This window comes from Lithobates pipiens, unplaced genomic scaffold (assembly GCF_037356315.1).
Source record: "Lithobates pipiens isolate NorthernLeopardFrog02 unplaced genomic scaffold, aLitPip1_a1.2 Scaffold_22, whole genome shotgun sequence".
NCBI classification, from domain to species: domain Eukaryota; kingdom Metazoa; phylum Chordata; class Amphibia; order Anura; family Ranidae; genus Lithobates; species Lithobates pipiens.
In genome coordinates this window covers 112,297,286-112,312,703 of record NW_027507784.1, presented here as the reverse complement: position 1 = coordinate 112,312,703, position 15,418 = coordinate 112,297,286, and the positions used below count along the sequence as shown (strand labels likewise).

The 15,418-nt window shown below is 44.1% G+C and overlaps 1 protein-coding gene across 2 annotated transcripts in view; it reads left to right on the top strand.

The window, feature by feature from the left end:
* The first annotated feature begins 266 nt into the window (after positions 1 to 266).
* CCDC141 (coiled-coil domain containing 141) overlaps positions 267 to 15,418 on the top strand; it is a 232,130-nt gene continuing 216,978 nt past the window's right edge. Inside the window, exon 1 of one of the 2 annotated variants that reach the window (XM_077448107.1) lies at positions 267 to 551. In XM_077448107.1, coding sequence (XP_077304233.1) covers positions 450 to 551 — 102 coding nt within the window. In that variant the 5' untranslated portion in view covers positions 267 to 449. The remainder of the gene's footprint in view (positions 552 to 15,418) is intronic. The other variant, XM_077448106.1, reaches the window with a different exon arrangement.

The following is a 15,418-nucleotide window of genomic DNA, read 5'->3' as shown; positions in this document are numbered from 1 at the left end:
ACCTAAAACCAGCTATGAATACAGCCATGCACACAGGAGATAAAAGCCACAATGCTAATTATAACATTTTCACTGATAGGAACAGTGACAGCAAATTTAGCTCTTATGATTGAAGTGGTTCTTTTTCCATTTGCTCGTCCAGCATCAGAAGCCCACGGAGTGAAGACGGCCTCCACATCTCTGATAATAGTACAAGTGTTCCAGCAGATCTCTGCTCTAAAGTTAGGGGTGTGTCAGCTCACAGGCAGCATGATGATAAACTCAATGGGACCATCTATTTTTATCCTCCTGTTCTTTGCTTCACTTCAGCTTTCAAGGCTGCCTGAGCTTTGCTGCTCAATGATTTCCAATAGTCTTACTCCTCATTTTTTTGTGCGATTACGGTAGAGGACGGTTCCTTTAAGCCTTTGTATACATAATACAAGTGCGGACTTGGATTTTGGGACAACATGTCTGGCAACGACAGTATGTCTGGACAGCCGTCTACGACCACGCTCAGTTCTGTTGCGATACAAGCTGGAGAATCTCGAATAATCATCTCTGTTCTCAAGGTAAGCAATTTTTAGCGCTAACTTGATAGGCTGTAACGTAAAGCGTTGCAATATTGTGCTTACCTAAACTGAACCTGAGTGCCGAAAAGTTTTATCAATGTTAATTCTCCATATCCCTTTCATTGCATACTCCACATTCTGCTGCCTTGTGACCTTCACTTCTGAACTGCCACTGATGACATTTGTCATTGGCCTGGAAATATGTACACGGCTTACTTTATAAGGTCATGCAAAAGTGATTTCTAAAGAAATTCTGCTCTTCTGCACATGGGCCTTCTATGTTATGTTCTTCATGTGATCTATATCGTAACTACTGCCTGTGTACGCTTTCACTGTACACCACTACAGAATAAGTTGGTGCTTCATGTAAAATGCAATTGGCTTCATTTTTCATCGGTTTAACCAGTTCGGCTCTAGAGCAAAGATTTACATTTTTGCACACATGTAAAAATCTAAAATTTATTTTTAGCAATAAAATGACTTCAACCCCCCCAGAACATTATATATTTTCTGAAAGCAGAGGCCCTGTAGAATAAAAAGTTGCACATTTTTATGTCACATAGGATCAAGTCACAAACTTTTTAGCACATGACTCATTTGCATAAATTATTGCATGCTGTAAAAAAGTAAAATTCATGAAAAAAAAAAATACGGATTATGCGGTATTTTCCGCATAATGAAAAATGTGCCGGTAAATATCGGGTCTGGTATGGATTGTAAGGGGAACAATATGTCAAAATGTAAAAACTACGCCATGGGGACCCCTAAAATCCATACCAAACCCTTATCTGAGCACGCAGCCTGGCAGGTCAGGAAAGTGAGGGGACAAGCAAACACCCCCCGCCCTTCATGAACCATACCAGGCCACATGCCCCTCAACGTGGGGGGGTGCTTTGGGGCAGGGGCCCTGTTCCCCACAACCCTAAAGGTCCTTTTATGCATTGGGGGAGACCCCACGCTGCTTTTTTTTCACAATTTATCATTGCCGACATGTTTTCTTTACATTCAGTTGTCAGTGGGGAACCCGCTGACAGCTGATAAGTCATCTGTTGTTAGATACACAGCCGACGGCTTCCCGGCCTGCTCCTTAGCAACGGACTTAATGCAATAAATTACCACAGGGAAATATGCAGTAATTAGCACATTATAGAAACTTTACTGCAATAGTTATTTACCTCACAGTTCTTAGTGAATTGAATATTTACACATTTGTATCGCATGAGTTACCGCATTTTTTTCAGCATTATTTAACTTTTAGGGAATTGACACAATGATATTTGTGCAACTGTTTATTTAACCACTTGACGACTGGGCACTTAAAGCGGAGGTCCACCCTAAAGTGGACCTTCCGCCCATCGGAACCCTCCCCCCCTCCGGTGCCACAATCGGCACCTTTCAGGGGGGAGGGGGGTGCAGTTACCTGGATAATCCAGGTAACTGCACCCACTTCCGGGATAGCTCTCTTACGCCCCTTTCCACAAGTGCCCGCCCCTTCCCGCAAGTGCCCCGCTGCCTGCTGGGAAACACACAGATCCCAGAGGCAGCGGGGAGCGTCCTTATTGCGCAGCGCGATTCGCGCATGCGCAATAGGGAACCGGGAAATGAAGCCGAAAGGCTCCATTTCCTGATTCCCATACCCAAGATGGCGGCGGCAGGACCCGACAGACGACCTAGAGATCGGCTTTGGGTGCCGACATCGCGGGCGCGCTGGACAGGTAAGTGTCACTATTTTAAAAGTCAGCAGCTGCAGTATTTGTAGCTGCTGGCTTTTAAAAAAAAAAAAAAACGCGGAGCCCCGGTGGACTCCCGCTTTAAACACCCTTAATAACCAGACCAATTTTCAGCTTTTGGTGCTCTCACATTTTGAATGACAATTACTCAGTCATGCAACACTGGACCTATATGAAATTTTTGTCCTTTTTTTCACACAAATAGAGCTTTCTTTTGGTGGTATTTAATCACCTCTCAGTTTTTTATTTTTTGTGCTATAAAAGAAAAAAGACCGAAAATTCTGCGAAAAAATGAATTTTTCTTCGTTTCTATTATAAAATTTAGCAGATTAGTAATTTTTTCTTCATAAATTTTGGCCAAAATTTATACTACTACATATCTTTGGTAAAAATAAGTACAAATTGGTGGATATTATTTGGTCTTTGTGAAAGTTATAGAGTCCACAAGCTATATGGTGCCAATATCTGAAAATTGATCACACCTGAAGTACTGACGGCCTATTTCTATTCTTGAGACCCTAACATGCCAGAAAAGTACAAATACCCCCCAAATGACCCCTTTTTGGAAAGAAGACATTCCAATGTATTTAGTAAGAGGCATGATGAGTTTTTTGAAGTTGTAATTTTTTCCCACAATTCTTTGCAAAATCAAGATTTTTTTTTCTTTTTTTTTTTCCACAAAATTGTCATATTATCAGGTTATTTCTCACACACAGCATATGCATATCACAAATTACACCCCAAAACACATTCTGCTATTACTCCCGAGTACGGCGATACCACATGTGTGAGACTTTTACACAGTGTGGCCACATACAGAGGTCCAAGGCCGCGTACACACGCGGGGACTGTTCGCCCAACTTTGTCCGCTGAACAGTGTTTCGGCGGACAGTCCGCTCGTGTGTGGGCTTTCAGCGGACAGTTTCAGCGAACAGTCCGCTGAACAAGGTTTTTCGGAAATTCCGAAAAACTGTCCGCTGAAACTTTGTTTCAGCGAACAGTCCCCTCGTGTGTAGGCTTGTTCGTCAAACTAAGTTCCGCGCATGCTCAGAAAGGATTTACACGCCGAAAGTTATAATGCAGTGTATAGGACGTTGTATTTTCCGTCCCGTCGTACGTGCCGTTCACGTCATCGCGCACAGTTTCAGCAAACTGTTCGTTCGTCGTGTGTGGGCAAGTCCGTCCATGCTAATTTTGAGCGGACTGTTTGCTGAAACTGTTTGACGGACAAAGTTGGGCGAACAGTCCCCGCGTGTGTACGCGGCCCAACATGCAGGGAGCGCCATCAGGCGTTCTGGAGCACCCAGGACAATTCTGACATTTCTCTCCTACATGTAAAAATCATCATTTATTTGCTAGAAAATTACAGAGAACCCCAAAACATTATATATGTTTTTTTAGCAACGACCCTGGAGAATACAATGGTGGTCGTTGCAAATTTTTATCTCACACAGTATTTGCGCAGCAATTTTTCGATAGCGTTTTTTTGGGGGAAAAACAGTTTTGTGCTTAAAAAAAACAAAAAAAACAGTAAAGTTAGCCCAATTTTTGCATAAAGTGAAAGATGAAGTTCTGCTGAGTAAATAGATATCGAACATGTCACTCTTCAAAATTGCACATGCCCGTGGAATGGCGCCAAACGGCGCTACTTAAAAAATCCCCATAGGCGACGCTTTAAATTTTTTTTACTGGTTACATGTTTTGAGTTGCAGAGGAGGTCTAGGGCTAGAATTATTGCACTCGCTCTAACGTTCGCGGCGATACCTCACATGTGTGGTTTGAACACCGTTTTCATATGTGGGCGGGGCTTACGTATGCGTTCGCTTCTGCATGCGAGCACATGGGGACAGGGGCGCTTTTAAATTTTTTATTTTTTATTTTTTTGTTCATTTTACTTTATTTATTTTAGTTTGACATTTTTTTCCCCAAAAATAAATTTTTGATCACTTTTATTCCTATTACAAGGAATGTAAACATCCCTTGTAATAGAAATATGGGGTGACAGGTCCTCTTTACAGTGAAATCTGGGGGTCAATATGACCCCACATCTCACCTCTAGGCTGGGAAGCCTGAAATAAAATAAAAAAAAAGATTTTGGCTTTAATCGTACTGGCGAGTTGGTAGAAGCACCGGAGGGCGGTGAGGGGTGGGGAGGCGTATATGGCTGGGTATTGCAGGGTAACACCGAGTATGGCTGGGTAACTACGAGTATGGCTGGGTATGGCAATTTATGACAGAGTATTGCAGAGTATTGGCGGGGTATTGGCGGGTATTGCAGAGTATTGGGGGGTATTGCAGAGTATTGGGGGGTATTGCAGAGTATTGGGGGGTACTGCAGAGTAATGGCAGGGTACTGCAGAGTATTGGGGGGTACTGCAGAGTAATGGCAGGGTACTGCAGAGTATTGGGGGGTACTGCAGAGTAATGGCAGGGTACTGCAGAGTATTGGGGGTACTGCAGAGTATTGGGGGGTACTGCAGAGTATTGGCAGGGTACTGCAGAGTAATGGGGGGGTACTGAAGAGTAATGGCGGGTACTGCAGAGTAATGGCAGGGTACTGCAGAGTATTGCAGGGTATTGCAGAGTATTGGCAGGGAATTGAGGGGTTAAATTCGGTGAGCAGCGATGTGGGCACTGCAGATGCAGCCCACATCGCTGCTGACACCGATCTCTTTCCCCTCCGCTGTACCGATCGGTACAGAGAGGGGGAGGATGGAACCGGCGTCATAACTTGACGCCGGTTTGTTTACAAGTGATCACTCTGTCATTTGACGGAGCGATCACGTGGTAAACGGCCGCGACGAGCGATCACGTGGTAAACGGCCGCGACGAGCGGCCGTTTAGCGTGATCCGTGATGATCTCGTGTGCGTGCCCCAGGGGGCGCACGAGAGCAGAATTCTGGGAGGCCGTTAATTAGAGTTAAACAACCGCCCTGAAGCCGTTAATCGGCAATGGGCGGTTGTTAAGTGGTTAAGCAAATTTTTAGAAAAAATATAATAAAATACATTTTAGTGCAAACACACATAATATAATAACTTTTTTTGGTAAAATATAAAAGATGAGGTTGCATCAATTAATAAGATACTAAGCATGCCAAGTCTTAAAATTTTGCGCACCTGTGATATCGCAAAAAACGACGGTACCCAAATGCCTCCATAGGTGAGGCTTTAACCACTTTATACCAAATGACAACTACAACGCGGGCCTCCAGTGCTGGGAGGGCGTCAATAGACGTCCTCCCTTGATCGTGGGCTTGCGGCCAGCATGCACTGTGATCACCAAGTCCTTCAGACTTGGCTGATCACAGAACAGGATAAAGGGCCAATCACATCAGGCCCTTTGCCACGCGATCAGCTGTCAGCTATTGACAGCTGTTCAGGAAGTAAACAGAAGCCAGTTATCTGCTTTTTTCCTCCTCACTATCAGCGTGAGAAGAAAAGAATAAATCCTGTAACTGATTTCTGTTACAGGGCCATCGGTCCCGATCTGTACCACCTATCAGTGCCCACAAGTGCTGCTAATCAGTGCCCACCAGTGACACCTTTCAGCAAAAATCAGGGTCCACCAGTGCCACCTTTCAGTGCCATCAGTGCTGCCAATCAGTGCCCATCAGTGCCTCTTCATCAGTGTCACCTAACAGTGATGCCTACCAGTGCCTATCAGTGCTCATCATTGCCACCTCTGTGTCCTTCAGTGCCACCTATCAGTGCCAACTATCAGTGCTGCCTCATCAGTGCCCATCAATGCACATCATTGTAGCCTCATCAGTGCATGCCACCTATTCATTGCCAACTCATCAGTGCCCATTTGTACAGCCAATCAGTGCCCATCAGTACTGGCTCATCAGCGCACATCAGTGAAGCAGAAAATTACATGTTTGCAAAATTTTATAACAAACTAAGACATTTAGTTTTTTCTTAATTTCTGAATTTTTTGCTTCTTTAGCAAAAAATAAAACCCCCAGTGCTGAATAAAAACCACCAAAGGAAAGCTCTATTTATGTAAAAAAAATGATATACATTTTGTTTGGGTGCAGTGCTGCATGACCGTGCAATTGTTATTCAAAATGTAACAACGGTGAAATCTGAAAATTGGCCTGGGTGGGAAGGGGGTGTAAGTGCCCAGTAGGCAAGTGGTCAAAAGCCTTTGCACTAGAATTATTGATCTCAAACAAACTTTCATAGTGATAAGTCACACATGTGGTGCAACTGCGGTTTACATACCTGTGTGTCACCCTAGGTTTGTGTTTGTGCATGTGTGTGGGGTAACGAGGGTTACAGCAATTTTTTAAAACATTTTTTAATACATTATAAAAAAATACATTATAAAAATTTTTTATTAGTTTATTCTTACTTGATTGCCATCAGAAGAGGTTAATAAACCCTCATGTAAAAGCATTGGGCAGGTGACTGGTATTCGTTTTGGAGACATTAGCAGTCTAATAGACCCCGATGTGTCTTCTGCTCTTCGCTCCATCGAACCAAGCACAGATCTACTGAGTTAGATCTGTCCCCTGGCTATACCTATATCTTTGATCAATCAAAATTCTTTTGATCGGTACTCACCTCTCCGCTGGCTTCCGGGTCTTCAGAGAGTTCCGTTAGAGATCCGGTGACGTCACGGACATCAACGTCACTGGACTCCTCCCCCCTTCTCCAAGTGCCTCCGTCTGCTAATGAAGGGAAGGGGGGAGGAGTCCGGTGACATTGAAGTTCTGATTGAAGGTAAAAAATTGTAGCCATGTTTGATTATTAGTGAGTACAACACTGCATATGATCACTTCTGTTTGCTCTGCTTAAAATGGTATTAGACCCAAAACCAAAAATGTAATATGTTGTGATTTACCAATCCTTAGATGTGGCGGGTGCATTTATTTTTTTTGTGTAGGCATTTTTTCTTTATTTTTACCTTTTGATCCTACCAGTTGTGCCCTGTACACACAGTCGGACATTCCGACGACAAAATCCATTGGATTTTTTCCAATGGATTTTGGCCCAAACTTTTCTTGCATACACACGGTTGTACAAAGTTGTTGGAAAATCTGATTGTTCAGAACGTGGTGATGTAGAACACATACAAAGGGACTATAAAGAGGGCAGTAGCCAATAGCTTTTGTCTCGTAATTTATTCTGAGCATGTGTGGCACTTTGTCCGTCGGAATTGTCTACACACGATCAGAATTTAAACGATTGGATTTTGTTGTCGGAAAGTTTTAGATCCAGCTCTCAAACTTTGTGTGTCGGAAATTCAGATGGAAAAAGTCTGATGGAGCCCACTCATGATCGGATTTTCCGACAACATGATCCAATTGCACATTTTCTGTCGGAGAGTGCGACCGTGGATAAGGAGATAAGTCTGTTATTTTCCATTAATAGACCAAGCTGTCCAGCAAATGTGGCAGCTGGAGCGTTGAGACAAGCCATTGTCCATTGACAGGGGTGCTTACAATGCTCAGCTTTTAATCATTTTTGTAAACAGACTTTATCCCGAAAAGAAAACAGTTTTTTGTAACTGCTTATAAGGTGTTAGTTGAGGTTCGGATTTAATGTGCTCATCAAAATCTGCTAGCATGCATTACCCTCTCCACAGGTTGACAATGCTGCAATCCAAGGGCAATTCCATTTCTCTTCCAGTGGAGTGGAGCCATGTTAAAGCGGAACTTTATTGCATCTGAGCACCACAAACCAAAAACATAATTTTATTTACTTTTAATATTTAAAGCAACATCCCTCATCCATGTCTCTATGCTTTATTTTGCTGAGACATCACTTTGAAACCCCCTCCCCTAGCATTGAGTAAGGGCAGTTGATTTACATAGCATTTACTGCCTGGAGTTAATCTGCCCCAGGGCCGTCTTTGATATTGATTGGACCCTGGGCAAAACTTTTCTTGGGGGCCCCCCATGCAGTTTTGCTCTCCACCTGCTCTGAGACATACAACAAATAGCAGCTATACTCAAAATCAGTTTACTTTACAGTGTATCATTACCGCTCACTGACTGGTTGCTAAACCACACATTACGTCTCACTGATTTGTTGATAGAGGTTACAGCACATGATTTGAGCAGAACTCCGCTTTAGGCTGGGTTCATACCTATGCGAATTGGATGAGGATTTCTCTGCATCCAATTCACATGACAGGACATTGTGACCGGCTCTCTATGGAGCCAGTTCACATATCTCCATTGTGGCTGCAGAGCAGTTTTCACAGGAATGCTGTGCGTCTTTGGCTCAGTTTCATGGCCAAATTCAGGAAAAAATTCAGCCCTGGTTCATCCCTGAAACAGAGAACAGGGACACACCAGACCCCTGCTGCGAGCCGCATTCATCTGAAGTGTGAACCCAACCTTAAGGTATATTATTTTGCAGCTTACTAATTCTTAGGAACGGCATCTGCATTATTTTATTTCAACTTTTTTTTTCACCTAGTGATCCTGCCAGTAAGTCTGTTATTTTTCAACTTTCTTTAAACACTTAACCTCCAAAAGATTTACCACCCTTAATGACAAGGCCATTTTTTGCGATATGGCACTTGTTACTTGCCACACTGTACCCAAAAAACATTTTCGTCCTTTTTTTCCCACAAATAAAGCTTTCTTTTTGTGGTATTTGACCACCTCTGCGGTTTTTCTTTTTTGCGCTATAAATGAAAAAAGACCAACAATTTTGAAAAAAAAAAAACGATATTTTTTGCTTTCTGCTCCAAAACATATCCAGTTAAAAAAGGAAATCAAATTTCTTCATTAATTTAGGCCAATATGTATTCTGCTACTTATTTTTTGTAAAAAATAAATCCCAATAGGCAAATATAGATTGGTTGGTGCAAAAGTCATAGCATCTACAATCTATGGGATATTTTTATTTTTTTACTAGTAATGGTGGCAATCAGTGACTTATAGAGGGACTGCGATATTGCGGTGGACAGTCGGGACACTAACTGACACTTTTTGGGGACCAGTGACACTAAGATCACTTTCACACTGAGAGCGTTTTGCAGACGCTTTAGCGTTAAAAATAGCGACTGTAAAACGCCCTAAAACAGCTGCTCCATGTACTCAAGTGTAAAAGCCAGAGGGCTTTCACACTGGAGCAGCGCACTGGCAGGACGTCAGAAAAAGTCCTGCCAGCAGCTTCTTTAGAATAGCACAGCTAAAACTACGGTAAAGTGGCACTAAAATATGCCCTAGGCGGCGCAGTGTGAAAGGGCTCTAATACAGTGCTCCGTGCTAAAAAATATGCACTGTCACTGTACTAGTAACACTGGCAGGGAAAAGGTTAACATCAGGGGCAATCAAAGGGTTAAATGTTTGACCATTGCTTTACTACTGAGGTACTTGTACTAGAAGGCATGACTCGGTGCCCCTGCATAGCAGAGACACAGAATCCATGCCTTCTGTACTGACAGAGCTCCCGCTGTGCATAATCACAGTGGGAGTGGGCCGCTGGTGACGTACGTGCTGCCCGAACACGGAAGTACAGGAACACGTACTAGGTGCATGATCCTGTGTAGCAGAGCCGAATTGCCGCTGTGTATATACAGTAAGCTGTTAACAGACAAATCTGTTCAGCAAATATGGTAGTTATGCCACGTACACACGACCGGACTTTCTGCCAGAAAAGGTCAGACGGTCTTCCCAACGAACTTTCAGTGGAGTTATGATGCACTTTTGAATGAACGGACTTGCCCACACACGAACGGACTAAAGTCCATTCGAAAGTCCATTCGTTTTGAACGTGATGACGTGCGACGCGATTAGAAAGGGAAGTTCAATAGCCAGTAGCCAATAGATGCCCTAGTGGCGGATTCGCTGTGAGATCACTTTTATTGGGGCGGTAAAGGGGCCCTCCCGCCGCATTCTGGTGCCCTCTGCCGTTTACCAGAGCCGCCAGCAGCAGAGGAGGCAATAGCGTCCTCGCCCCTCTGTGGTATGGAGCGAGGGGAAGATGGCCCCTACTCGGCTCAATACCATTGCAGGGCGGGAGCGACATCAAAACATCACTTCCGCCCATAGCTCTTAGAGGGACATATCTATTTTTTTTTCTTCAAACAACATTTTTTTTTTTAATGCATGTTTGCTCAAGTGCAGAAGAGAACGCATACGTGAGTACCACCCGCATATGAAAACGGTGTTCAAACCACACATTTGAGGTATCATCACATTTGTTAGAGCGAGAGCAATAATTCTAGCCCTAGACCTCCTCTGTAACTCAAAACATGCAGCCTGTAGAATTTGTTAAACGTTGCATATGGAGGTTTTTAAGGATAAAAGATTGTCGCCATTCCACGAGTGGGCGCATTTTTGAAGCATAACATGTTGGGTATCAATTTACTCGACGTAACATCATCTTTCACAATATAAAAAAAAAATTGGCTAAGGCTAAGTTTACGGTTGTCTTATTTTTTTAATTAAAAAAGTATATTTTTTCCCAAAAAATTGCGCTTGCAAGCCCGCTACGCAAATACGGTGTGACAGAAAGTATTCCAGCAACCACCATTTTATTCTCTAGGGTGTTAGAAAAAAAAAAATATATATATATATATATATATCTATAGTTTGGGCAGTGGCAGCCCGCCCATAGGGGGCGCCCGGGCGCCGCCCCCCCTCTCCCTAGGTGTAAAAAAAAAAAAAAGTAAAAAAAAAAAAAAAAAAAAAAAAAAGTTACAAAAATAGTAAAAAAAAAAACGGGCCCTTTAAGACATTTAAAAAAAAAAAAAAAAAATGTCATTTAACAATTTAACATAGTGTACTGTGGCGCCGGTCACAGTGCACTATGAGAAGCGCCACGTCCATGCAATCACAAGATTGCATTCATGGCGCTTCATTTGCGGGTTAAAAACAGCAGAACGCCGACTAGCTTCCGCCCGTAAAATCACTGTGATTCTACGGGCGGGAGCATTGTCACTCTTAGACAGGCAGTCACTTCCGGCTTTCGGCTGCTTCACGAAACCCGGAAGTGACGTAGGCAGCTCCGTTCCTTAGCCCGAGCGGAGCTGCCAGACAGTGAGAGGTGAGTCACCGCATAAAGGCTTTCTAGCCTCTACTTTGTGGAGAATGTTCGTGCATTTAGCTGAATGAATGCAAAAAGCTTTCACAGCCAGAAAGGTTTCCCCAGGCCAGGCGACTTTTGCCGTGGCCAATCAGAGAATGAGCTCTGAAGGGGGAACTCCACGCCAAATTTCTGAAAAAAAATTTGACGTGGGTTCCCCCTCTGAGAGCATACCAGGCCCTTAGGTCTGGTATGGATTCCAAGGGGAACCCCCTACGCCGAAAAAACGGCGTGGGGTTCCCCCCCAGATCCACACCAGACCCTTATCCGAGCACGCTACCCGGCCGGCCAGGAAAGGGGGTGGGGACGAGCGGGCGGCCCCCCCCCTCCTGAGCCGTACCAGGCCGCGTGCCCTCAACATGGGGGGGTGCCTTGGGGGAGGGGGGGCGTGCGGCCCCCCCCACCCCAAAGCACCTTGTCCCCATGTTGATGAGGACAAGGGCCTCTTCCCGACAACCCTGGCCGTTGGTTGTCGGGGTCTGCGGGCGGGGGGCTTATCGGAATCCGGGAGCCCCCTTTAATAAGGGGGCCCCCGGATACCGGCCCCCCACCCTATGTGAATGAGTATGGGGTACAATGTACCCCTACCCATTCACCTGTGAAAAAAAGTACAAAAAAAAAACACAACACAGGGTTAAAATATTTTATTGCACAGCTCCGGGGGTCTTCCGTCTTCGGGGGTCTTCTCGCCGGACTCCTCCGCTATCTTCTTGTAGCTCTTTTACTAGCGGAGGAGTCCGGCTTTCTTCCTCGCCGCCGGCCTCTTCTCCCGACTTCGGGGGTCTTGTCCCCCTCTTCGGTTCTTCTGCCGGGCCACCGCGCCTTCTTATAGCTCTTTTACAGGCGGTGGCCCGGTCTTCTGCCGCCGCCGCCGCCCGTTGACATCAACCCATGTGACCAACCCATGTGACATCAACCCATGTGACACCGCCCCATTGTCCCTATATAAGTGGCAGCACAGCGCGTCCCTGGCATTCCGGCCAGGGAGATCGTCGAGGCAACATCTCCTGGAGAAGAAGGAGAAGAAGAAGAAGAAGAAGAAGAAGAAGAAGAAGAAGAAGAAGAAGAAGAACGGGCGGCGGCGGCGGCGGCAGAAGACCGGGCCACCGCCTGTAAAAGAGCTATAAGAAGGCGCGGTGGCCCGGCAGAAGAACCGAAGAAGAACCGCACGCCCCCCCTCCCCCAAGGCACCCCCCCATGTTGAGGGCACGCGGCCTGGTACGGCTCAGGAGGGGGGGGGGCGCCCGCTCGTCCCCACCCCCTTTCCTGGCCGGCCGGGTAGCGTGCTCGGATAAGGGTCTGGTGTGGATCTGGGGGGGAACCCCACGCCGTTTTTTCGGCGTAGGGGGTTCCCCTTGGAATCCATACCAGACCTAAGGGCCTGGTATGCTCTCGGAGGGGGAACCCACGTCAAATTTTTTTTCCGATTACATAAGGGGCGTGTTTTATGAGAAGTGGGAGGGGCCAAAATGGTGGGCGGGGTCATGATGGGCGGGGTCTGGCGCTCCCCCATCCAAAAACTTCACCAGCCGCCACTGAGTTTGGGGGTTCTAAGTAATTTTCTAGCAAAAGCAAAAAAAGATTTTCAAGTGTAAACAACAAGTTTGAAAAATAGGCCCGGTCTTAAAGTGGTTAATAATGTTTCTGCTCGATAATTTGCAATTTTCTATTATTTTTTTGTTCAGACAAGTATTTCTTTTTAAAAAATAAGGAATGTTCACCAGATCATTTTCTGTAATCAAAATCAAACACGATTGTAGAAGCAACTATGTAAGACAATTTTCATTTGCCTATTCAAAGGACAGAGGAATATCATTATTACCATCTGGGATAATTTGGCATATTCTTCTTCTGTCTGTGATTGTTCATATGATGGCATTGGCCATCTTTGCCAGGTAAAAAGCAATGTGATCAAAAGCAGGTGATCAAATGCATGCAATTTTAATCACACACTTGCATAATCACAATTTGCCTATATAGTCTTAGTTTTAGCGTGCATTGTAACAGTATCAGCATTGATGGTATTTTTAAAAACAGTTAAAGGTTAATTTGTGAAGAACCCATTAACAAGAGTCAATGACATGAGCTCTTAACACCTTGCTTCTAAAGAGACTAGAGAATCCTATAGGGGTCTATGTGTAAAAAAAATGGTCATCTCCATCTAGTGGCAATAATACAATATTTTTCCTTATTAAGGTTTTTCAGATAAATAACACATTATTGCCACTAGATGGCAATGACACGTATTAAGCAAATTACATTGAATATTTATTGCACCTGTGCTAATGATTGACACATTAGCACAGGAAATTATTATACACAGGTCCCACATACCTAGATGTTTATCACTGTGTGGTACCAGTGACTTCTGCATTGCATTGGTATAGCAATCATGTTTGTAGTCATTCCAAAATCAAAGTCTGAATATTAGATATGCAGAACTTTCCATATATTTAGTATCACAGCTCATACTGCATAAGTCATCTTAGACGTGTTCAAGATTCAAGTTTCCGTATCTAAACTGTAAAACAAAAATGTAATATATTGTAGCTCACCGGTCATTAGTTGCGGTGGCTGCATGTGTTTTCAAGGCTTTTTTCCTTTAATTTCTTTACCTGGTGATCCTGCCAGTAATGCACTCCCTGTACTAAGGAGAGACCACTTACTCATTACACTGTTTATATGGAGGTGCCCTAGAACTAAAGATGTGTTAAGACTACAAAACACCTCCCCCTCTCATCTTCTCCATAACAAAGTGTGGTGTGTTCTGTAATCCACAGAAATAGATGGAACAATATCACTGATAACTATCTGCGCAGACAAAGAGCGCAGGAAGTCAGCTGACGCGATTTTCTGCAGGATCAGCAGGTTTTTTGCACTTATCAAACAAATATAACAAAAAAACGTAACTTTTTAGCAAACCAAAGGAAAGCAAATAAACTCTAATTGTTGTTAATGCAGTTTTTGGCCATACTATGTAATATGCTGGTGTATTTCTGTACCGCTGCTGTGTCTAGCTACCCATAGTAATGCATGGCCATGCACCTCGCATACGTAAAGCCATATGCTCCTGTAGACTGTATGCATCTAAGATTGTATTCCCGTATGCATGTGCAGGGTTACACAAAAAGCAGTAAACTTGCCTACAGCCATGTACAGCCATGCAATGCTATGGCCAGCTTTATGCTGCAGGTATATATTACAGGGGAAGAAATGCGTCTGCCATTTACGTTGTATGTCCAAAGGAAAGTTTGCGCAAGACCTTACGCTTAAAGGCCCTGTGCATATGAGTACATGGACATCACAGAGGACACCATTGCTGCTCTCCTTCTGAAAATGCAAGATGACTGGCTGCCTCCAGCCACAATACTTTTTGAGTCATTGATCTGGAATTAGTATGCATCCAAAACTCCTTATCTTCATACCTGTTCTTAGTCAGGGACCAAACGTTTTGGAGCCTTTGGATCAGCATAACAGCCAGCTAGCATTTTTAGAAGGAATGTCAAGTTTTGTATTTTCTGACATTAAAGCAGAGTTTCAGCCTCTTAAAAAAAATGTAAATAATAAAATATTAAAATAATTAATATAAGAACACTTACTTGTCCAAGGATCCCGAAATGTAAGCCCCCCTGTCGGTTCGGGTGCAGGCGCTGGCATTGAAACGAAGGGAAACTGTCAGTGAAGCCTTCTGGCTTCACAGCTGGTTTCCTACTGCGCATACGCTAGTTGTGTTGCACTTTCTGAATGGCCCCGTGGTCTTCTGGGACACACACAGATGCCTGAAGGCAGCAGGGGGCAGGAGGAGGGGCCGATCTAAATCCAGAGATTACATACCTTGCTGCGGCAGTGTAGGACAGAAGCCCTGCTGGAAAAACAAAAAAAGGTACAAAAACAAAACAAAAACAATAAAACATAATATCAAAATATGAGGGGGGGGGGGTGCTTGATTGGATTACACCTACTTTAATTTTAGCCTGGAACGCCACTTTAAACGTTGGTGGTATTAAAGCGGAACTACACTACACCTGAGCACTATTAACCAAAAACTCAATTTATTCATTTTTAATATTCAAAGCAAACTCCCCCGTC